Below are 24,449 nucleotides of genomic sequence, written 5' to 3'. Positions count from 1 at the left end.
TGCTTCTTGTAACACATCTAACTACATGATAAATACAAATATGTTTGACACAATCAATACATCTCAGAAAATATACAGGGGTGTTTCCACGGCTACGGAAACAATGTTTTAAATTCTAGTTTTCCATCTGCATTGTGTTTGAGACAAGTTCATATACTACTCAAAAGAGTGAGTGAGTGAGTGAGTGAGTTTGGTTTTACGCTGCTTTTAGCAATATTCCAGCTATATCACGGCGGGGGACACCAGAAAATGGGCTTCACACATTGTACCCATGTGGGGAATCGAACCCGGGTCTTCGGCGTCACGAGCGAACGCTTTAACCACTAGGCTTCTCCATCGCCCCCTACTCAAAAGAAGTTTGGTAACACCTGAGATTTCGACATGACTTCAGGTTACCTGACACCTCACTGATTTCCAGGTGTGAGTGTTCGTATCTTCTTTGGAGCAGTATATTATTATATTATTATGAAAAATTGAGCCAGTCAGTGGTTATACCTTGGAAACACTAATTTGGCAGGCAATGACAATTTAGGAGCGTCTCGAACTAGGCCTGATAAGTGAAGCTTCTTGGCAAATAGGCCCACCTGAAAACAGAATCACAGTTGAATAACTAGGTTCATGGCCAATTAAAACATAGCAAAAGCGACTACAATGAATAGAACCTACATTCAACGACATGTGTGCTTTCCTCAGAAACATGCACTCTGAGCATGATGCATGTATTTTTCCAGATACCCAGAGATCTCTTTCACAAAGCAATTACAGCATGACGGTGAGCCTAACTTTGACAAAGTTAGACTACAGTTTTTGCGTTTTAAGGCGTTGTCGAACGGGTCCAGGTACACATAATCGACCAAGTGTTGAAGCCTGACCACACGATCAAATCAGTCCTCTTTAAAGACAAGATCAGGATGCATGGGAACATCTTCTAAGTCAGAATCCTCACATGGTGTGCCCCTGATGAGATATGAAATGTCAGCATCTAACACCTCTTTTTCACACCTTATACAACACAGGCAGCTGCAACAAGCCAAAATGTTTTTAAGCCAGAATCCCTACTTTACTACCATTATTGTTACTATTCTCTCTATATTCTAGTATTACTACAACTGCTGCTACACCTTCTGTGACAGAATCCCAAGAAGGGCCATTCTGAGGAAATCTCTCAGCATACTTACTGGGTTTTCAGCAGGTCTGGTTGCCACTTTGACCATAACATTGGCACTAAATATATAGGAAGAGAAGAATACCTGAAACAAGAAACAATACTGAGGAATACTCATGATCACATAATTGGGAGTACTTCATGATCGTATACTCAGGAATAATTCAAGATCATGTGCTTGGGAATTGAACTGTTAGCTACTCATAGTCACATTCTGCTTTTCTTGTTCTTCAAACACCACTGAGTCAAAATTCTGCCCTATCTCATTAACTGCTCACTAGGTATGGTAATATCTTTGTGAAACCATTAAAAAACAGGTACATCAATTGGCTTGGATTCCTCGGGATGTCATGTTACACACCTGGTTGTACCACAATTGAGCCAAGAAAAAATTAGGCTTGACGTTGTAAGGTTGCATTTTGATATAGGCAGGTGGAGATTGCTGCCTAAGGCACACGGTGACTGAAGGATCCCAAACACTTTAGTGCTTCTACCTACCCAAAATACATCATAAACTAGAAGACCAACGAGCAGCAGCGTAGACACCTTGAGACTTGGTAGCCTCACCAGCGCAATGAAAGCCACGCACAGACCCATACCAAGTGCTGCAACATGGGATACATCATGATATTTACAACAGGTCATTTCACTGTGCAGGTATTGTCTTCAGCATGATGAACGAATGCTCTAACCCAGTGAGTTTAATACAAATGGAAATACTTCTAAATTTGAGGGTGAACTCAAAATACAAATCTATCTTCCTAATTTATCACTGACATTGTTTTAACAAATAAAAAAAGTTCTTTTGACAGAAACATGATTGTACTGGTGTAGGAGTTACAAGGGCTGAAGTACTGACCGTCCATGAGTAGCCAGTGCCCAGTGAGGATCCAGACACACACAATGAAGAAGGACATACAGAAGGATACGATCTCTGCTGCGGTGAACCGCCCACAACAACCAAAGGAAATTCTGAAGGCAGACAGATCATGCTTAATCTATAATCAGGAACTGTTTCACCATTTGCCTCCTTTTGACCTACTGCATATTTTGAAAGCTAATCAAATGAAACTTCATAGAAATGTAATGACAACTAACCTATTTATTGTTTAGATTTTACAAGATCATTCCAATACATTGGGTGATTTGAGCGAGTGAATATGCTCTACAGGGGAATAAATATTCATCCTATTTCTTTTATCCTGAAGCCATGATTACGTGATGTATGCCAACTAGCATCAACTTAAAAAGAGATTGATGGCTAACGTGTAAATATCATGGCACAATGGAGAATATGGGCTACATGGGAATAAACATCTATGCTATTTCTTTTATCCCAAAGCAATTCCAGAACAATGGATTCATGGTTACGTGTCCAGGATGTAAATATCGTAACACAATGGCAAGATGACTCAAAGGAGCCAGCAATATTCCATCTGTTTGTCAGAGTTTCTGTACTTACTTTTGACCACTGGAGCAGGGTTGGATGATATACTGACACATCGGCAGCAGCAAGAAAGCAAAGGCTACCGTGGCAAGGACTGGAACAAACAAAAAAAAGGTGAGATTAGGAGGGATCAAACACCCGACCCACTCCCCAACCTTATTGCTGTAGACAGCTCAGTGTTAATTACAAGCTATAGTAAAATACAAACTATTCATTAGAACACAGGAGAGCAATGCCCATCAACTTCAATAATTGTTGGGCTGTGTTCCTTGTAAAAAGAATTAAGAGTGAGCTAGTGTGGGTTTTACGTTGTTCTTAGCAATGTGACAAGTCACAAGAAATGGGTTTCACACACTGTGGGAACTGAACCTGGGTCTTCCGCATGATGAATGCTTCAACCACTGGGCTACCAATAATAATGATTTGAAACTATGATCATTTGTTAAACAACTTTTATCCTAAGCTGAATAAAATTCTCAAATTTGCAAGTGCAATTGGCAAGCTAAAATTCTGAGGATTCGCAATCTTAATTTCACTGTTTTTTATGTACTTTTTTGTTGAAAGTGAAATTTATCAGTACGTTTTCATTGCCTTCAGACTGTAACTGCAGTCTTGTTTTGTGACAAGGCATTTTAGCCATGACTAAGAAACAGTTAACCCCAAATACCTTATGATGTACATGTTATTGACAAACATCATCTGTAGAGTAGTTTAGTTTCCACATCATGTTGAAGTTGCAAGAAACAACTGTGCTCTTTCAGCCTTTCACAACCATAAGCATGTACACCTTATTATAATATTTGGACATCTGTCAGTGGATGCCTCTGTTGGAATACGGGTGCCAATTCTGCCACCCTGGGGCCTTATTCTCGAAGCGTTTGTAGTCCTAAGAATTCTTAACTTTGATCGTAGCCAATGTGTTAAGAATGGGCTTAAGAAGTTCGTAGCACTACGAACGTTTCGAGAATAGCTAGCCAGCTCTGTAGGATCCTTAGGGAAACCGTATACAGGAACTACTTACTGGCAGTAAAGATGGCGAACACCATCTGTAGAGAGTCAAAGAAGAGGAACATGATGAGCAATGAAGCAGACGCCCCCAGAGGCAGGAACATGGCTTGACATGTGTCGATCGTCTGCATCTCTGTTAAGAATGATACATGTTTGAATGAGGACAAAGTAGAGTTCTGTTTCATGACTGCTTGTTTCTTAATCTAGACTGCAATAATATGTCAGAAATGGGCTTCACAAATTCTACACATGTGTGAAATGGAACTCGGGGCTTCGATATGACAAGCAGACACATTAATTGCTAGGCCTCTGATACATAGAAGTAAATAAAATATCTTTAGTGTGAATATAGGAACCCAATCCTACATACAGACTAAAGATACTTTATTCATTATCATTACCACTATCATTCAACGTCGTGATGATGAAAATCCAGAATAAGAGTCATGCTGTGGTGTAGTTGTCAGCATGAGGACATGCATGAAAACAATTTCTGATATTTTTCATTACTATATATGCTTCTCATACTCAGATGTAATGAAAAAGAAATTCAAAATAGTAAATTTTGTTTTACGCTTTTAGTACCATTCCAGTGATATCATGGTGAGGGACAGCAAAAATGGGAAACATTTTTAGCCCTAGCCCATCGAACTCACTCGCTTTACTCTACTCTACAGTTCATTTCTATTACATAAATTCCCATGATGGAGAACTGGACCCAGGTCTGGAGTGTTATGAGTGAACGCTTTAACCAAAAGGCTACCCCACCTGATTTCCATGACTGCTGGATCAATAAACATAATGATAGAGCCCCTGACTCAGCATCTTTATTGATGGGTCAGCTAGGTATATCAGGCATCACACATGGACATTTGTCAGTAAGGATCAATAGCAGCAATGTTAATCAAAGAACCGGTTCTTTATACCTGCAATGCTCATCAGATAGTCTTATGAAAATAAAACAAAAGTCATCAGAAGATAACATATCCCCCGGCCCCCACATATTTGAAAGGACAAATCATCCGACAGTTTCTTATTGTGTTTTTAGACTGAATTGTTTCCATGGAATTCATGAAAAATATAAATGCCACATATCTGTAATCAGAAAAAGTCACCATTTCAAGATCTGTCTTGTTTATCTGCCAAGATCTTTTGAAAGGTATGAAATGGTTTTCGAGCTGTGCTCCAGAAACGAAGTCCGAAACATTTCCATGGAAACCAAGAAAATAATACATCACAAAAACCTGTAAATTGCAAAAGGCACCACTTTGGGGTCTGCCACATATATCTACCAAGTTTTGCAGAAAAATATTGAACATTTTTTTAGTTATGCTCCGGAAACAAAGCCCGCCCCACCACTAGACTAACACCAAAATGTTCCATGGAAAAAAAACAAACAAACAAAAATGCCAAAACTCTGTAAATAGCAAAAGGCACAACTAAAGGTTGAGATCATTATGTCTATCAAGTTTGGTCTAAAAATATTGAACGGTTTCTGAGTTATGCTCTGGAAACAAAATGATTACGGACGGACGGACGAGGCGTCTACTATATCCCTCCGCATTACATGCCGGGGGGATAAAAACCCAAAACAGAAAAACTACTGAAATAACAAAGTTTGAGTGATGAGTGAGCAATAGTTCTACGCCTTTTTTTAAAGGCAATATTCCAGCAATATCTGTTAAGGAACACCAGAAATGGGCGTCACATACTGTACCCATTTGGGGAATCGAAACCGGTTCATCACGGATCTACACCACCGTCCCAACAAAATAAGAGAAGTGCGGGTACTTGCTATCTGAACCAACAGCCTTAAAGCAACAAGGTTAGTTCATGCACAAGTAATTCACGGCAAGCAGTAATTAATATCAGATTAAACTGATTTATCACATGTTCACTACACTGTCCTCTTACAAATACCCCTACATAATGAAGGTAAGCACATGAATCACTCATTCCCAACAAATTTATCGAAAACAAATCAATTAACTTTGTATTTGATTTCTGCAACAACAAAGCACATCTTAGAATCATCAATTTCACCCAGCCTACTAACAAGATTCAAAGCCTAGAACAAACAAGATCTCCCTCTGAAATAACTGCATTGAAGGCTGTACTACCCATGTTTCCATGGTAATAGTGTTATTAGGGGACGGGTTTAAAGGGGAGATGGGAGGTTCACTTACGATTTTCTGTCTCCACGACATTTGGAGGATTGGCGTAGCATCCCGCCTTGTCTTTCTCCTTATCTTTTTCTTTATTTTCCTTCTCTAAGTTGAGCGACCTGAAGAGGCAATATCACAATTATGAAAAAATAAACATTAACAGCATGGCCAGTGCAGGTAAAATGGTGCTGCTTAATCAAATTTGACTCACACCAGGTGACCAACATGACAACCTTGAAACTTAAGTTCTTTTGAGTAGCACATCAAACAACATAAACATAAAATGTAACATAAAATGAACAAAAAGGTAAAGAATCATGTTTATGTTTGTTACAAAACAATCTGCCTCAAATAGTCACAGTCCATATTTTGTTTCTTTAGTATGTAGATATGATGTGCTCCATAAGTACATGTTTATGCCCCTCAAAATGGGTATTAATCACACCAAAGTAGGTGATGACTATTGCAAAAACAAAAAAAATCATTCTTCACTCCTTCACTCTGTCAATACATACTAAAAAAGTCTGCGATCATGAAAATTTGGAGACATTTTCTACTGTAAACACTGAGAACACAATTCAATGAAAACATCTGTCAAATTAAATGTTATTTAAAATTTTTGGTTTTATGTCCATATTTTGTTTACTTTGTATGGGTGAGTGACTTCAGTTTTACGCCGCACTCAGCAATATTCCAGCCAAATGGCAGCGGTCTGTAAATAATGGAGTCTGGACCAGACAATCCAGTGATCAACAACATGAGCACAGATCTGCGCAACTGGGAACTGATGACATGTGTCAACCAAGTCAGTGTGCCTGACCATCCGATCCTGTAAGTCGCCTCTTATGACAAGCATAGTCGCCTTTTATGGGAAGCATGGGTTGCTGAAGGCCTATTCTGCCCCGGGAACTTCATGGGTTACTTTGTATGGTAAATACAATGTACTCCATTAGCATGAGTTGATGCCCCTCAAGATAATAAAGGTATTAATCACACCAAAGAAGGCGTTGTCTATTATACAAAATAAAACACATAATGTTTCAATACATACAGAAAAAAGTCAGGTATCATGAAAATTTGGAGACATTTTCCACTGTAAAGACTGAGCACACAATTCAATAAAAACTTCCCTCAAAATAATTCTTCATGATAAACTATTTCTCATTCAGTGTCTATGTAGTCTAGCATATCCTGCATGTTCTACATCAAAGATGGAACATAGCATCACGTACAGGGAGAATATAATGATTGACCATGCCCTGGGCAGGAAAGCCTTATATCCTTGTCTTGTGAAATAGCTATAACATCTGCCGGTGGCAAGGTAATTAGTGACGGACACAGTAATTAAGCTGGACCCCACATCTACTTAGATCTCTGTGTAAACACCCTGTGACCCCTGTCAATGGCAAACATCAATAACGTGCATCAGTCACTGGCTGATGGTTGTTGATGTAAGACACAGGTTGAACTCACTGAGCGTGTTTATCAGTCTGCTAGTCAGGATACTTCATCTTGTTCATCTTCGTGCAGTGTGCTTTGATTACTCAATACTGGTAGTCGTTGGATTTCACAGTGCATAAACATGACATAGGGTTAAAATCATACACAGAGAACGGATATTAGGGAAGGTGCACAAACATGCACACATGCGCACGCACGCACGCACACAGTATGTGCTTACGACAATTTCTGGCTGCACATAATGGTGGTAAGGACACTCGGAAAAATATGTCCCCACATTTATGACAAAATAAAGTTTTAAAGCTAATTTCCACAAGAAAAAGTTCCTCAACAACAGGAAGCTTGTTTCAGTTCATGACAAACTGAAAAACACTCAGATTTACCTTACTGGAGATTTGTCACACTGAAGATAAGTAGAAATTTTCTTGGAATAAATCGCCTATTGTATTTAACATTAACAGATCACCCAGTATATTATCAGTAATTTATAACATAAATACATTTAAAAGTTATACTTATGTATGGGATGAGGGGTCCATTGATTTTGCACATCAACTGCAGCTAGGGCTACATACGTTGCACATAAATTGGGGAGGGGAATGCGTGTCGTTCACATCGTTCATGCTTTTCCATAGAAATGATGATCATCACCATATCCAAACATTTTGTATGGTCCCTTTATACGAGTGAGAGATTTAGGAGATAAACATACTGTGTTGGGAAATCAGCGGTATATAACGAAATTATAATAGAGATTACGCAGTCAGTTTTAAATCAAATTTAGAGCTATTATAATTTCATTATATACCGCTGATTTTCCAACACAATATGTTTATCTCCATTCTACCATAACCATGTTATTCAGATTTTAAACAAGTACATGATGTGTTAGATTAGCCAATCACAATCCAGTATTTACTGAAGTCATGGTAGAATTGGATTTGACACATTTTAACCTTGCTGGTGCCAGTCCTGGTTTGGTAGACTGTCAGTTTTACCTGAAGTCATGTCAATGCATACTATAGAAATGATGCCTGTATGCTCCAATCTCAAACATTTGTAGACTGTTGTCATATAACTGAAATATTGCTGAGTCATGTGTTGGACAAAAACAGTGTTCCCATCAAAATGAAGCCCTTGCAGGAGATTTCTCATCGGTAATCCTGGCAATTTGTTCAAGCCATTTACATCAAGTCCTTGATTGTACATCTAAAACTTTGTCCATATTTGAGACAGTATTTTGTATGAAATGTGTTAACAGCAAAAATGTGGAACAAGTAGACGGACTTATAAAACATGGTTGTCATGCTCTACAAAAAACGTTCTTTGTTTACTTTGTAAACATCAATTATCAATAAACATACATGTAAAATGAACCTCAAGTCATACATTCTAAATGAATAACAAAGACAGACTTTATAGAGACTCCCAACTCATGTGGAGTCAGTGATGAAATGTCAATAGTTTCTTTACTGTCAATACTGCAGCTGTCACAATTCCCCTTGTCTTTTGCTTCTTGACTGGGTTATGCATACAATTTTCAACACTCTCCGAAAGGGTAATATCATCAATGACATTAGATTACCTATAGAAGAAAGATGACAAATATTGGTTTTAGCATGGTAATATTGGCAGTGCTGATGCATTTTGAATAGAGCCAATAATGGATAATAAAGTGAGTGATGACCATAGAGTAACACATGATAAAATTATCCATGACAAATAAGGCCTACACAAACCCTAAAATTTCCAAAAATTTCCATCATCTTTTATGGACTATTTTTCCATCATGTATGGAGGGACTGTATCTCTCCATCACGCTTTAAGAGGATGCATGGTTCACGATGAACGACATAACTCAACAAGCCATGGTTTGGAATTAACTACATAACTCGCTAGGGACAGATAATCCTACAGTTCAAATGTTGATTTACTCTCTAATAATTCTGTAAGCATGAAAATACTCCACCACACTTGTTTAACCTTGTGTTCTCCACTCAAGAAAGTGTACTTTCATGACTTAGTTCTCAGAAGAATTGTATTTCACACTGAACCACCTAATGTCATCAACAAAGTAAATACAATTTGACAATGATAATAAAGTGACATGTTTACATGTAAAAGGTAATATTTAATCTTGTCTTTATGAAGTTTGTTTCGATGACACCCACCAGCATTTGCTTGCAATGCTGGACATTGTTGCCATATTGTGCTATATATGGAAAACAAAAGAGAATGAGATCCCTGACAGTCATTATTATACACCTTCCATATACACCATGAAACTTAAGAGCACTAATCCTTCATGTACTGTGAATGTGTCAAGTAGTGGGTTGCTTCAGTCTATAACAGGTAATTAATCAAAACTGTTTGCATGAGATATGAGCTCATGCTCATATAAAACCACCAGATGTTGATATAATTTCTCACTTATCATAACATAATATCTTACCTGTTATATGAATGAAAGATTCTGGTTGGCTGAAATTAATCTTTCATGTCACCTGCTAATTTGAACTATTGACATTACTTTGGCAACATATAAACTGCAGTTTTGTTTCTTAACTAATTATGCAAGACACATTTCTCCTAGTCAGTCTTACAGTCCCTGAACCACACAATTTTCCCGACTTCAAACCCCTCTCTGCAGTGCTATATATATAGCCTTAAATAAAGCAAGTCTAGATTTCCTCTGAATCTCTGGTCTCCCTGGGGCTACTGTTCAATTTATATGCTTTAATTTGTTACTATCAAAAAAATATATATATATATATTCAGAGACTAAACATTAGTCTACCTTTCGCCATACATCCATATTTTCCTAATAATATACATATTGGGATAATGTTTTCGGACATCTACAATGAATGCTTAACTGTGGTATTCGAACCAATACAATGAAACCTGATTGCAAGCACAAATGTTAAATGTATAACTGCAAACTTTCACTTCAAACTTCATTACTGTAAAGTTACTCAAAATTCAAATGCTCTCACAAATCAGAAAATATCAGCCTGTGTTTAACACACATCAACAATGGACCCGATCAATTAGACACTACAACATATTTTCCAGAATGATTGACTGGCATAGTGTTGTATAAATGATTTTACAGATAGCAAGGTGTTTAATAGTGACTTGCATTGGGGTATAAATATTGTATACACTGACATTATGGTAAAGGTTGATTGGTAGAGTGTGGCATTAATGATTCATAGAGGGATCAGAGACTTGACAGTGATAGTCATTGCAGACATATGCTGTATTCAAACAAAACAAAAAACACTGCACATATATAGGTAATATTCAGGATCTTTTGTCAATACAGTGGACTGTGTGAATGTATGTTGTTTAGTGCTGTACTCAGCTGTATGACCAAACAATCCAGTGATTAAGTTTACTACAATGTTAAACATGCCAGGGAAATGATGGAATACCTTAACAAAGCATGTCAAACCTGTATATCAAATCAATGCACCTTTTGCATCAACAGACCGTGGTATACCATGGAAACATTTCAGCAGCTGCACGACACTACTGTTTGAGCAGGCTTTCCGCAGCAATATTTTTTTGTTTCCAGCATGATAAGGACAAAAGTTTTACCACGCTGTAATTGCTACACAAGATCATGATTAATACCTTAAACAGGGACAAACAGGTGATATTATGCTTTGAATAGTATATCTTTTGAATCTTGAATCATATATACTCAAAAAAAAACAACAACACTGACACTCTTTCTAAATAAATGTCTCATTAAATTACATAAATATGTCATTTCATTGTCTGCTTGCTCCATTATATTTCTTGAATGGAGCAATGTATGCTTGTTTCAACTGGAAGACTTTGATAGGTTGTTTAATTTGGAAATCATCATCATCATCGTCATCATCATCATCATCATCATCATCTCTTACCTGAAACTGCCATAGACGATGAGCAGGATAGAGATGACAAAAGTTGAGAGGCGGGATGTATCCACAATTGAAAAGGCACTGAAAAAATGAACAAATTCAGTTAATTATCGACAATCACTATTTATTTCTCTCAAGAATACATATATTTTTGGCAATTAACAAAACCATATTTTCACTCTTCGATTGTATAAATGGTACAGTTGGATTTAATGATTCACTACATTGTTAGAATAATGATAACAGTCAAAGTGAGTGAGTGAGTGAGTGAGTGAGTGAGTGGGTGGGTGAGTGAGTGAGTGAGTGAGTGAGTGAGTGAGTGAGTGAGTGAGTGAGTGAGTGAGTGAGTGAGTGAGTGAGTGAGTGAGTGAGTGAGTGAGTATTCCTGCAAATTGCAATATCACAACTGGCACTCAAGAAATGTGCTTCACACATTGCAAACATGTGGGAAATCAAAACTTGGGTATTTGGTTTGACGAGATGGGGAGGGGGGAAACAGAACTAACAGGCTACTCAACCAATCTGAAAAATGTGAATACTCCAGAGTGTGTATAAATTGGGTGATATTTTTAGACTAACTACGGTATGACAGTGAGACAAACATAGAACACCATTCTGGTGAAACAATCATTAGGGTCTGCACTGTCTACAGATACTTATACGAAAGATCAATGGAGCTTGTCATCATCAACAAAATAGGCAGCAGTGCATCAAGTTGTCATGGAAACAACAATACCTGGACAGTAAATATTCCAAACAGTATGGAGGCTGATGGCAACACAGCCACCTGAACCGGTGAATTTATTACCAAAGAATCATGGACCAACAGTGAACGTCATCAAGCAATTATCCATACAAACATCCTGCTTAAATAAAGGGACAAGTTGTCAACATTTTTAAAATTTCCATATTTTGGTGCTCCTTCACAGAAGTGACAGCAGACATTTATTTAATCAGGATTCAGGCAGGTTAAGAGGTAGTGTTCAAGTATTCAGAGGTGGATGTGGAGAAAGACCAACTTGACATTGAAAGGACTAGAAAGAAATACATTAAGCTGGATCACTGACTTGTATGACTTATAGCGGGATATTTATCAATGATGAAAAATACTTTATCAACATGCTCTTGTGACTTGGATAAATTTAATATGTTGACTGCCATCACGGGTATACTCAGTTTATCAAATGAAACAGGCTTTGCTTCTATGACCTTCTTTGTTACGGCCAGAAGACAACTGTTTCCTATGGCTAATTTGCAATATGTGAAATGTTTCTTGAAAATACCACTGACATATATTTCAATAACAAAAATAATAACAAACAGATTTCACACAGTTATTTAAATATGTACATCATTTGTACAGCATTCCTTTTTCAAAAGAAGACAGAAAAATTGAAGAAATCAAAAAGATAATTAATTATATAATGCTCCTTAAAGAATATTAGTGCCATCAGACCTTTTCATTTAATACAGGGATGGCTGTCTGTAGAAGTTTTTGATGCACTTATGTAATGGAAAAGATATGCCACCAACGTGCCGGTCATAGTTTTGGAATAACCCTCCCTGCTTGAAACCTCTCCAACCCTCTCCAAATTGACGAAACATTTTACACTTTAATAAGTAACATCCATTTCTTAATGGCGTTTTATACTGGAAAGCACCTGCCGTCTGTTCTACAACCCTGTAATATATGACTGGTAACTAAGAAAAGTTTAATATGGCAGTCTGATGTCTCAACAAAACACCAAAATGACCTTTGCATGTCTGTTATTTAGCTAAGTGAAGTCACAGATTTTTGCATCATGGAAAAAAATCATCTCAACCCATAATAACTGGCAGCCCTGTTTAAACATCCACGTGTGTACTGCAGGACCTAATGGGCTACAGCCTAGTGGAGATCAACAGAAACAACCTAGCCAGGATAAACGATAAACAGGTGCTTGTTCTCTTCTCCCATCAAACAGGTTCTCCAGAGATTACCACATGACTTCATGGATTGGATCCTGCAGGGGGCGCTTTACTCTGTTACGCAAATTTAACGCTTTGTGCCTCTCATTGTGTAAATATTACAAGGTTGATGAGATGCTGTTCAGTTATGTCAGACTGTGAAGTTATACAACATAACATTAGTCATTAAATGTCCTTCTAACTACTCTGGATAGGTGTGTGGATAACTTGTACATTTAAGAATGATTATCAATATGGCAACTCACTTAAGGATTGACTGTGTATTTCTTTCGTTGCATTGAAGTATGAAACTAAGTTATGAAGTTTGCACATTGGTTTTTAGTTTCATACTTCAATGCAACGAAAGAAATACAAATTCAATCCTTATAATTAAATTCAGCAACAAATACTATACCCTGTTAACAATATTTTCTTTAAACATAATCAAATTCATCGAAACAGACATCTTTGTTACCACCGATTAACATTTTCGGTGTAAGAATTCGGTAATGGCATGACATGACTCAGGTGACTCATTTACATAAAATGACACGCCTACCAAAGCATTAGCCAATCAGCATAGAGCACCCCCCAAACAGCTGTCAATCAACCAAGCTAACATCGGTCGGCCGAATCAGAGTGGAACAACTCAACGTGACGCGTCCCGGTATCGGCAAAGTTTCAAGTTCAAACGTTTGAATTACTACCTGCGAACTGAAAGAGACAGTTTGAAAAGTGAGAAATGGAAATGAAGCCCGATGATATGAAGTTAGTGGAACTGAGATTGTAGTATTTGCTTAAGTAGAAAGAGGCTGTGATGTGACTGGGATTGCGATGCCATGAACTGATGTTCCAACGTGCACATGCTCCTGTCGAGGCGTTGCAACGTTATTAACGTTCACGGATAATCTTGAGTTGTTTGTTTATGTTAACCACAATGTATCACTTGAATGTTTACTCAAAGTTCATTAAGGTACCCGAGTGCAAGGGAATTCCCTCGCTGTGTAAAGGTATTCCCCGACATTCCTCAGGTCCGAAAGTAGCCCGGTTCGGTGGGCGTGGCTTATTTTTTCAGATTCATTGGGAAATGAAATCAAAAGAAATGTTCCCAGTTAACCAATCAGATTGCCAGAATTTTAATGAACACAATAAAAATTTAATTATTCTGTTATGAAATTTGCTGTACCTAATTGTTCAAAATATGAAAAGGCCACTGACTTGACAATATGGACCCTGTGCTTATTAACAAATCAAATGTTATGGATTTTTTTGTTGTAAATTGCTGGGTGTGTGTTTAACCACCTGCCATGGTATACACTGTCAATCATGGTTTAAGCTGTCAGTCATGAGGGTCTATAGGAGGATGTTCTACCATCATGATCAGGATAATGTCAGAGCTCCAGATAAGATTCTGCTCACGTGAGAACTGTACCTACTGTATATAATGAATGTTGAGATGGTATGTCATTTTTCATTACCCACTGCTTTCAAATATGTGGGTATTTCAGTGATTCTACTCACCTAAGTATACACCATTAAGTAAGTTTACAAAGCAGGTATGTACTGCCTTTTCATACCTAATCAAAACAAACTTAAAGAGAATGGAAATGATTTTATACAAAATTACTCATCCTACACTGACAGTACAACACTACTCCTTTACTAACTTGATAGCAACCGATGTCTTTTTCATTACACAAGCAATTTTAATAAAGATATTCTGTACACTTATATTTAAACTTTTTGCGTATCTAACACTTTAAATGCGTAATTGGTATGCAACAACTATTTTTTTTATGTTTGACTGGAAATTTTCTATGCATATTTTACCCAGACATGCAGCTTATCTGGACCTCTGTTAATATAACAATAAATACCATGGGAAGTAACATGTGCTTATGTAACTTAAACTGAATGTTACTGTTTATTTTATCATTTAACTAGCAAATTATCAAATTAAACTTAAAAAGTAATGAAAATGAAGGTGGTAGTTTTAGATGAAGTTAAATGTACCTTCCCAAGATGAAGTTTAGTGATGAATAAGAAAATCCAGAGACCAGTTCTTGAGATAAGATAATTAAATTGAACAAATTTACAAATTAGTTAACACTGACTGAGTTAACAATGTTCAACAAAATATCTGAAACAAATATTGCAAATTCTATTTTCTGTGTTCCTCTTTAAAACCCTTGATGACTTCACTCTACTAATAACATTTCAACCCAAACCCTGGCTTTAGCTGTTAATCAACGGAATGCTGTGAGGTCATATACAACACTACCAAGCATCAAAGAGTTCCAGCTCGACAAAACCCATTATATTTGGTTTAATTATTTTGACCTTATCCTGATATAATTAAGGAACTGAATTAAGCATGAAATATCTCCTGACTAAAAACAATATCTCTTTCTTTCCTTCACTAATGTTCACTCATCTTTTCAATCATTCTAAATCCAATCAAATCCAGCTTAGTTTGAAGAATACTGTATACGATACTATTCAAACATTTCGCTCACAGTTCAGTCTGGATTATTATTAACAGAGGTCATGCTTATAACACAAATATTCCCTGTTGTTGTACAATGTGTACAAAATCTAAAGGGGTATATCCATTCATAACACCCTAATACGAATAGATGGAGTCAATTACTGTCATCATATTAGGCACACAGTTTGAATGCTGCAGAATGTGTGCCTCCAATCACAATGTGAGATTTCATTTTCTTACTCTTAGCTATTGACAACAGAAAGGAAAAGGATTTGAGGAAACCAAGGATCTGCATCCCCCAACAGCTAAGGGACACAACCATGTACATCACAACAATATCAACAATAAAGAAGTTAATTATACAGAACTTGGTATTGGTAGGGATCACATGAAAGGGCAAGTGTTTCTTCATTTTTCCCATGGTTTCTTAATAAGCTTTGTATCAAATTACTTGAGAAAAAAACTGGAAAAAATTAAGGAAAACACTTCATGTGATCCCTCAACTTTTTCCTGCAGTGTATTTAACAAAATGAAACAAATATAAACACCATTTAAATGAAAATCATGCATCTGAGTCACACTGGCTAGAAAAGGTATTTCTTAAAGATCTCTCCTATTTGCATGTTTCCCAAGGTTTCCCAAGGTGGCTTTGATAAGCGTTCACATTTCTCCAAACCACTTAGGACTATTGTTTATCAGTCCTGAGATTGACATGGGACCTTGGTCATTGATCCCTGGTATAAACTTGTCTCATACATGAACAAAGCAGTCTGTGAAGCCAATTATTTCCAAAGGTAATGGTCATGTGAAGAAGGGACACGTTACTACTGAAAACTGATCTGAAGTTCTTGGTCGTTTCACTTAATCAGCCAAATATATTATTGATCAGCTGACATATTCCTATGGATGTGCCCTGTGATCCTTTAAACTGTCGTGAAGGTCCCGGGGTAGAATAGGCCTTCAGCAACCCATGCTTGCCATAAAAGGTGACTCAGCTTGTCGTAAGAGGCGACTAACGGGATCGGGTGGTCAGGCTCGCTGACTTGGTTGACACATGTCATCGGTTCCCAATTGCGCAGATCGATGCTCATGTTGTTGATCACAGGATTGTCTGACCGCCGCCATATAGTTGTAATATTGCTGAGTACGGCGTAAAACTAAACTCACTCACTCACTCACTTTAAACTGTCAATACGAATAATATTTTATTGCTTTCTTCTTTCATCGAGATCATACTTAAGCATCCAGACTTCTGCTAAGCATGGTCAGTAGACCAGAGTGAACTTGGTACACATCTACAAGGACTGACACTGTTTCTGTGGGTGAGACGTACATTCTACACCAGTTACAATATTCCAACATATTGGTGGGGATCAACACACATGGACTTAACATATTGTCCCAGTGTGGAGAATTGAATCTGGACCTACGACATCATGCCAATACTTTAACCATTTGACTACACAAAAATATACTGTACTGAGTGGAAAATAGATTTAACTAACTGTTTTGTGGGTGAAGTCTCTCATGTTACAGTATAAAATTACTGGCTCAAAGACTTATTCTTAGTCTCTGAAAATATGTATGTTTCACAAAACACAAACAACTACATTTAACCCTATAAGAAACTGTTGTGACGGAAAATTCAGAGCATGAAAAATTATTTGCTTTATTTTGCCCTTTGGATTGGTGGTAGGGAATAGCACAGCTGAGGAACTATTACTCAGCAAAATGTTAGAAAGACAACTCGGATCCAGTCAATAGGGGAACTTACGATATTGTGGCTGCCTCAGTCAACTGTTCTTCACCCATCTTGGTAGACCCCACCTCCTGTAAACACAAATGCACAATGTTATTGCCAACGATAAATGTACTGTCTCCATGTAACTATTTCTTAAAGCATGTATATATCAGGGTAAATATTGTGATAGAATTGTGATACAACTTATGTTTTTTCCTGTAGTGAGTGCTGTGGGAGTCTCTACTGGTAGAGACTTTGATTATAATAAAAATGTATATAGATAGATCAATACAATCGCAATCTCCACCAGTAGAAACTCCAGCCTGTGCTACTTGTAGTGAAAGTATTTCAATGATAGTGTCTCAATAGTGAGGTTTGTATGAGTTTTACAAACTACTGTATGACCATATCGCCCAGCCTGACAACAAAACATCACATCAGCGATATTGTAATATAACCTCTAGTCACATTTATATTTTAGTCCCCAATGCATGTATGTAGTTCAAATACTGAAAACAATGAAAACCCCTTCATGTATATTTTCTATGCCTCTGAACACAGAAAAGGTATTGTTTCTTGAACGAGTATAAAGCAAATGTATATAGTGTACTATAGGCCTGAGACCTTTTGAGTACCAGAGTAAAGGTTGATATACATCTGCAATATTGTAATATAATCTCAAGTCACATTTGTTGAACTGGAAATAGAATGCACAATAGAATGTTCAGCAAATCAAGTGTCTTTGTTGTTTGCCCCCAGATCAATAAGAGGTTGCAGCTGATTTCGAAATTTTACCTATAAGTAAATGAGCGAGTGAGTGAATGAGTGAGTGAAAAGAGTTTTATGCTGCTTTCAGCAAAATCCTAAAACTACAGGGTATTCATACATAATACCTATGACAGTGTTTAGTGTGATGAGCAGGTGCTTTAAACACTTGGCTACCCTACCATCCCTGATGCTCATTGGATCAGACAATCCAGTGACTGATATGAGGAACAATTTATGTCTATGGGGATAATGACATGCCATCTAGTCAGACCTAGCACCTAATCCAATTAAAGGCCTCTTCGAAACAAGTTACTGATGACTTATTCTAACCAGGCACACCACACAAAATATCAGACAGGTTGTAAATGACACAGCTGGGGCACACGTGGCCATTAAGATCATGCATGTTGTAAACCCACAAGCTAATGTCTAACAAAAAGGTAAAATGTATATACGCTTAACAATCACTATTAACCATTCTAAAAATCACACACAACAAATCTGCCTGTTTGTGGCATATTTATAAATAGATCCAGCTCTTAAGACAATGCAAAACACTATCTAAAGGAGCAAATAATGACAACAAAGAATATTCCGCACTTCTTCTCCCTAAAACTTCATATGCTTTTAAAAGACGCAATTAGAATGTCTAAGTGAATAAAAAGTAAATAAAAACTAATAAAAAAAAATTAAAAAATAATATTTAAGGCCTTTTTTCAAAAACTTACAAATAATTCATTGTGAAGTACTATTTCCTAATCCAAACTCATACAAATTTAGCAGTAAAGTAAGCTGCAAGCTTGCCTTGGTTATATTGTTTTCATTCTCTTATCAAAGGTTAAAAACACAATACTAAATTTTCAGCTAATCATTGCCACTTTAATTTCTCAGTCAGCAATCAGTAAATAATGTTCTAGTAGCACGCATGGAATAAATACATATGAATACACCAGGATATACATCATACACATACACACACACACAATAGAACATGTATAATAGGCCCACAGATCCCGAAACATCATGGGGAAGGTCAAGGTGAGATTATGGCCAAAGGTTTGTGTCGTGACAAACTATCCAGTGAGTTAGATAGCTGTGACTTGATTCTGTAATATGGTATTAAGTCTCAAACAACTGTTGACATAGTAGTTTTTAGTTATGTAAGTTGGATGTCAGGGAAAGTCTCAGGCCAAAATGTTTCCCAGCTTATCCAGACAATGTGTACAATCTTAAGCCATCACCAATAGCTTTGTCATGTTCCTTAAATTATGATTCAGAAAAGGAAACAAGTCCCTTTTGTCTTTCATAACTATCATTTCAATTTTTGTATTCTTTACAGGATGGAAACTGATTGCAAACATGTGTTACTGATCACATATAAAGATGAGAAATAGTGAGTTGCTAGCAATAAATAGACGCCAGAAATCGGCTTCATACATTGTTCCCATGTGGGGAATCGAACCCGGGCATTTAGCTTAACACGAGGCACCTAGGTTCAGTTCCGGCAGTGGGCACATTTGCAAAATATCCTTGGACAAGACACTTAGATCCACATCATCACAGTTCATCCAGCTGTAAAATGGGTTTTCATGAGGATGTGCTGGCTGTGGAGGGTCTTAGTGTGATGGGGGATAGTAATGTATGTAGCCCTATGGGCAGGCAATGTGCCTTCATAAGAGTGTGATTTAAGCTGAGAATCACTATCAGTATCACTAGATGGCTGGATTTCTATGAAGCCACTGAGATCAATGATATTACCTACTCTTCCCAGCTGACACCGTTTCTAACCAATGGCCAGCAAAACATCTGAGTGCTTATCATTTTTGACGAATCAGTTTCATAAACCTATGCATATGTGCCATGAATGCACTCAAGCCAAACACCAACACACCATTCATCACTTTGAAATTTTAGAGTTGCCATGTACAATCATGAGCATAAGCTGAGTAATGAAATCGTTGCCATAATTTCCCATTTGGATGTGTCAATAAATGCATTCAAAAAGTAAAATGTTTCTGTATTTCATTACTCATTTACAAAACCTCAAATTAGATCACTTTAATCATAAACTTACCCATCACGTGTTATCTCTCTTTATGATGGTTCAGGAAAAATTATGGTGAAACGTGTTGTGGCTTATTCTGCCACAGGCTGAATGTTGTTGATTAAAGATAAGCTAAATTAAAAGATTTTAAGGGTAATAATTTCATCACATGGTGTTTTGAAAAGGTCTACAGGACTGTAAGACCTTGTAAATTCCATATTTTCTTCAGCTATACCTCAAGAAATACAGAATTACCCTTTCAAAACACTGTGTAACTAATAATATATCCCAGAATACATCCCATTATATACCACAGTATATATACCAGATTATACCACAATATATACCAGTGCATACCACATTATATATCCCAGTATACATATCAGTATATACAACATTATATACCACAGTATATATCCAAGTAAATATCCCAGTATATACTACTGTACATACTCCATTCAAATAAATCAAGACTAGCCACCAACCTTCACTCATTACTCCTGTTTCTGAGGTAAGAAGGACGGTAATTATTGAAACAGTGACTAATGGTGTCAGTTACTTATTTGTCTACTGGTAGTATAGAAGGAAGTAACTTGTCAGGACTAGGAATTACTGAATCTGTCATCGCTGGAAATAGCATCAATACCTGTCAACTAGGTTGTATACATTGACGATAGTGAAACAGAGGCCAGTCTGTCACCCTTGGTCTGCAAATGTCATCAACATTTCCAAAACTGTAAATAAATATTTCTAAGTTACATTGGTAATGTTTATAACTAATGATATGTCTTTGTGAGGAGATAATTTTTTCACTGATATGGACAATGATTGAGCAATGGACTTTCTTGGCACTTTACAATTACAGAAATGAAGTGAGTTTTAGATTATTGCTGAAATACTACTGAATTAAGCAATGTCAGAATGTTAAGATGAAATGCCATTTTTTATGTGAACAGCATTTTTAATAAGAAACTCTGTAAATGACACAATATTTACATATTAATATATCCACAATACAATCTTCCGAAGCTCCATCATAATAATGTAATGGGAAAAAATTTGAAGTGATTTTTAACTAATAACAGCTTGCAAACTAATAAATATTTTCATATGACAAGTGGTCCTTGAATATACATGAATCAATACTCAACATCATAACAAAGGCACAAAGTTTTGTGATGCTCTGGTCCTGCACTGAGTTGTCACATGTTTTAGAAATCAATCAGAAATCATTTAATTTTGAAACAAAGATAGCTCTTTCCAGCTGTCCACAATTACTAAAAGCACACCATATGTAAAAAAAATTATATTTCAGATATGTCTGTTTACTACAACCAAACCACTGACAATGGCCATTGTCAATACAAAATAGACATCAAATACAAGAGATAAGTGCAACAACAATCTATCATACTATCTTTGTCCACCTTCTGTGGGACATTCCTTGGTCACAACAACTTAGAAATAGGTCAATATAGTCATATGACTGTAAAAAAAAACCAGATTGTCAATAGTCAGAGATGGGTCAGGCAGAGAGAATCAGTTAATACACAGCTCCACACAGATCATTTTTTGAATATTTTCTCACTCATGAACTCACCACAAATTGTCCAAATAGTGTTCTCTGAAAGTATGTATTGGACGATGGAGGTATTCCCAACTCAGAGTAGGTAAACAAAGACCACTGTATCTCTCCATGTGCTACATAGTCTGGGGCTTATGGGTAATCTATATTTAGCTCAGGTTGAGTCCACTAGTCAGAGGGGTGTCAGGGCATATTTACAAATGTTTCAATAAGTCTTGATGCATAAAGCTTAAACATATGGTTACTTCTAAAAAGCACAGACACTACATTTATTAACCATGATAAAACAGCTATACATGAATTATTTCAAAATGTAAGATTGTTAAAGTGATAAACTCCCTTCCACCCTTTTGCAAATTATATGAACTGGTCCTCTGCAACAGCTGAGATGAGTGAACTAAAATTTTTGTCTTCCTTTTTGTCCATTGAATATATACAGGCACGATAAACCATTGATTAATTCCTAACTAGAACCCCAAAAGGGAATGGATTAGTGAAGTACCTAAGGCATATTCACATATTTATGATCAGCAATCCTTAGAAAGCATGGGGCACACCCAAAGCAGTGTCCAGGAATTGTCTTTGTGTAAGTGTGTAGCAAGGGTCAGATGTGAAGTGCCCAGAGGGGATAATTATCTAAAGTTATCAGATCAAGGTTGACAGTCTGCACCAGAGATTGCTATACACACAAGAATTTGTCTGCCAGTTTTATACTTGTCATTGAACTTGTCACCTGGGGAGAACTATTAAAATATACAGTTTATCACATGGTGATCTTAACTACCATTAAGAATTTTGAAATCTTGCATATTTGTAGCACTTCTTCAGGATATGTAAGACTGTAGTTTCCACAATGAAGATGCCGGTCCCACCCCTCAAGGCATCTGGTATACCACTTAACTCAACCTGGAATCCACTTCGAGAAGCTATCACAGCACACAGCAAGTACAAGTAAATAGACAAGGATATCACAGACAAACATTTAGTGTTTGAAATCAACATTATTTCACCATAACCAAAAAAAAAAAAAAAATGTTTTCTAAATTAAGTAAACAAAATATACTAAGAGGAGCCCTGCGACTTTCTTCGTAACATTATATTGGACAAGCCTGCAACTGTGGTAATTTAGACTTGCAAAGTATTCTAGACTTGTGTGGGCTGCAATCTGTATATTTGTTTCAGGGTCTGTATGACTGTGAGTGAGTAGGGTTTCATCACTTTTAGCAATATTCCAGCAACATCATGGAAGGGGACACCAGAAATGGGCTTCAGACATTGTATCCATATAAGGAATCAATCCCAGGTTGTCAGCATGACAAGCAAATGCCTTAACCACTTGGCAATTTCATCGCCACCAGGGTCTTACTGACTAGGTATATCGCAAAGAATGCAACATTTTGAAAGCTCCTAAAGCTAGAGCTAAATATTTTAATGGTTTTGTAAAGTTGTGCAAGAAAAATCTTAATCTCAATTTCAATGCTGAAACATTGGCATCAGCGTATCAATATTATACTGCAACAGACACCTGCCACGTTTCAATGAAGGCATATAATACTGTAATTCATTGATCCTTCAGTAAGTTGTATGTTTTCTAAATCAATCAGAAATTTTACCTTAAAACAAAGATAGTTCTTTCCAGTTGTCCACATTAGCATCAATTATAATCATACCATATATCACCCAATTATATATCAGACAAATCACGAACATGGCCATTATGGCACAGTTAATGCAAATAGTGAGTTCAGTTTTACGCCACACTCAGCAATATTCCAGCTATATGACGGTGGTCTGAACCAGACAATCCAGTGATCAACAACATGAGCATCAATCTGCGTAAATGGGAACCAATGACATGTGTCGACCAAGTCAGCGAGCCTGACCACCCGATCCTGTTAGTCGCCTCTTACGACAAGCATAATCGTCTTTTATGGCAAGCATGGGTTGCTGAAGGCCTATTCTACCCCCTGACCTTCACGGGTCCATGATATGAGTGAGGGAGTGTGGTTTTACAATGCTTTTAGCAATATTCCAGCAATATCATGGTGGAATACACCTGAAATGGGCTTCACTCATTGTATAGACATGAGGGGAAGAAACTGCATTGGCATGACTGTCAATATTGATAATACAATTTAACTCATGTCCAATATATTCTTGTTTGTTTTTAATGCAGTACTCAAAAATACTCCAGCTATATTGTTGTAAATAACTGTGATTGAAACAGACAATTCAGTGATTAACAGCATCAGCATCAATCTACACAACTGGATACAATGACAAGTGTCAACCAAATCAGCAAACCTGACATCCTGAATTCCACAATTCCGCGGTTGCAGAATAAATCTTGGAAATAATCTTTTGATGCAGAAAAAACATCCTTTCTGTAGAAAACACAGTTTTATGCATAATACCTGCAGAATTTGTCATTTTCGTAATTTACCAATTTGGAAGGTTACAACAGGAGTGAGTGAGTGAGTGTTGTTAAAAAACAATATTGCAGTAATATCACTTCAAGGACACCAGAAACAGGCTTCACTCATTGTACCGAAGACAGGAATCAAACCTATGTTTTCGCATGGCAAATGAATGCTGTAACGGTTTGCTTATCCCACTGCCTCAGTTACAGAAGTATATATGCAAGTGACCTAGTGGGTCACATGTGGACGTCTGATTTATGATGAAACAGGTCAATAATTCTGCGCAAACTGGAGCA

General features: G+C 37.0%; 1 protein-coding gene across 1 annotated transcript in view; it reads right to left on the bottom strand.

Moving 5' to 3' along the window:
• Positions 1 to 24,449, bottom strand: part of LOC137294578 (signal peptide peptidase-like 3) — a 50,378-nt gene that overhangs the window by 6,227 nt on the left and 19,702 nt on the right. The window contains exons 3-11 of the mRNA XM_067825626.1: positions 17,370 to 17,425; positions 11,164 to 11,241; positions 5,807 to 5,904; positions 3,634 to 3,753; positions 2,628 to 2,706; positions 2,025 to 2,137; positions 1,664 to 1,770; positions 1,179 to 1,250; positions 496 to 584 (exon numbers count right to left, since the gene is read on the bottom strand). Coding sequence (XP_067681727.1) covers positions 496 to 584; positions 1,179 to 1,250; positions 1,664 to 1,770; positions 2,025 to 2,137; positions 2,628 to 2,706; positions 3,634 to 3,753; positions 5,807 to 5,904; positions 11,164 to 11,241; positions 17,370 to 17,407 — 794 coding nt within the window. The 5' untranslated portion in view covers positions 17,408 to 17,425. The remainder of the gene's footprint in view (positions 1 to 495; positions 585 to 1,178; positions 1,251 to 1,663; positions 1,771 to 2,024; positions 2,138 to 2,627; positions 2,707 to 3,633; positions 3,754 to 5,806; positions 5,905 to 11,163; positions 11,242 to 17,369; positions 17,426 to 24,449) is intronic.

The sequence above is a fragment of the Haliotis asinina genome, chromosome 1, assembly GCF_037392515.1.
Source record: "Haliotis asinina isolate JCU_RB_2024 chromosome 1, JCU_Hal_asi_v2, whole genome shotgun sequence".
NCBI classification, from domain to species: Eukaryota; Metazoa; Mollusca; class Gastropoda; order Lepetellida; family Haliotidae; genus Haliotis; species Haliotis asinina.
The sequence above is the reverse complement of the archived record's forward strand: the minus strand, read 5'-3'. Positions and strand labels throughout refer to the sequence as shown.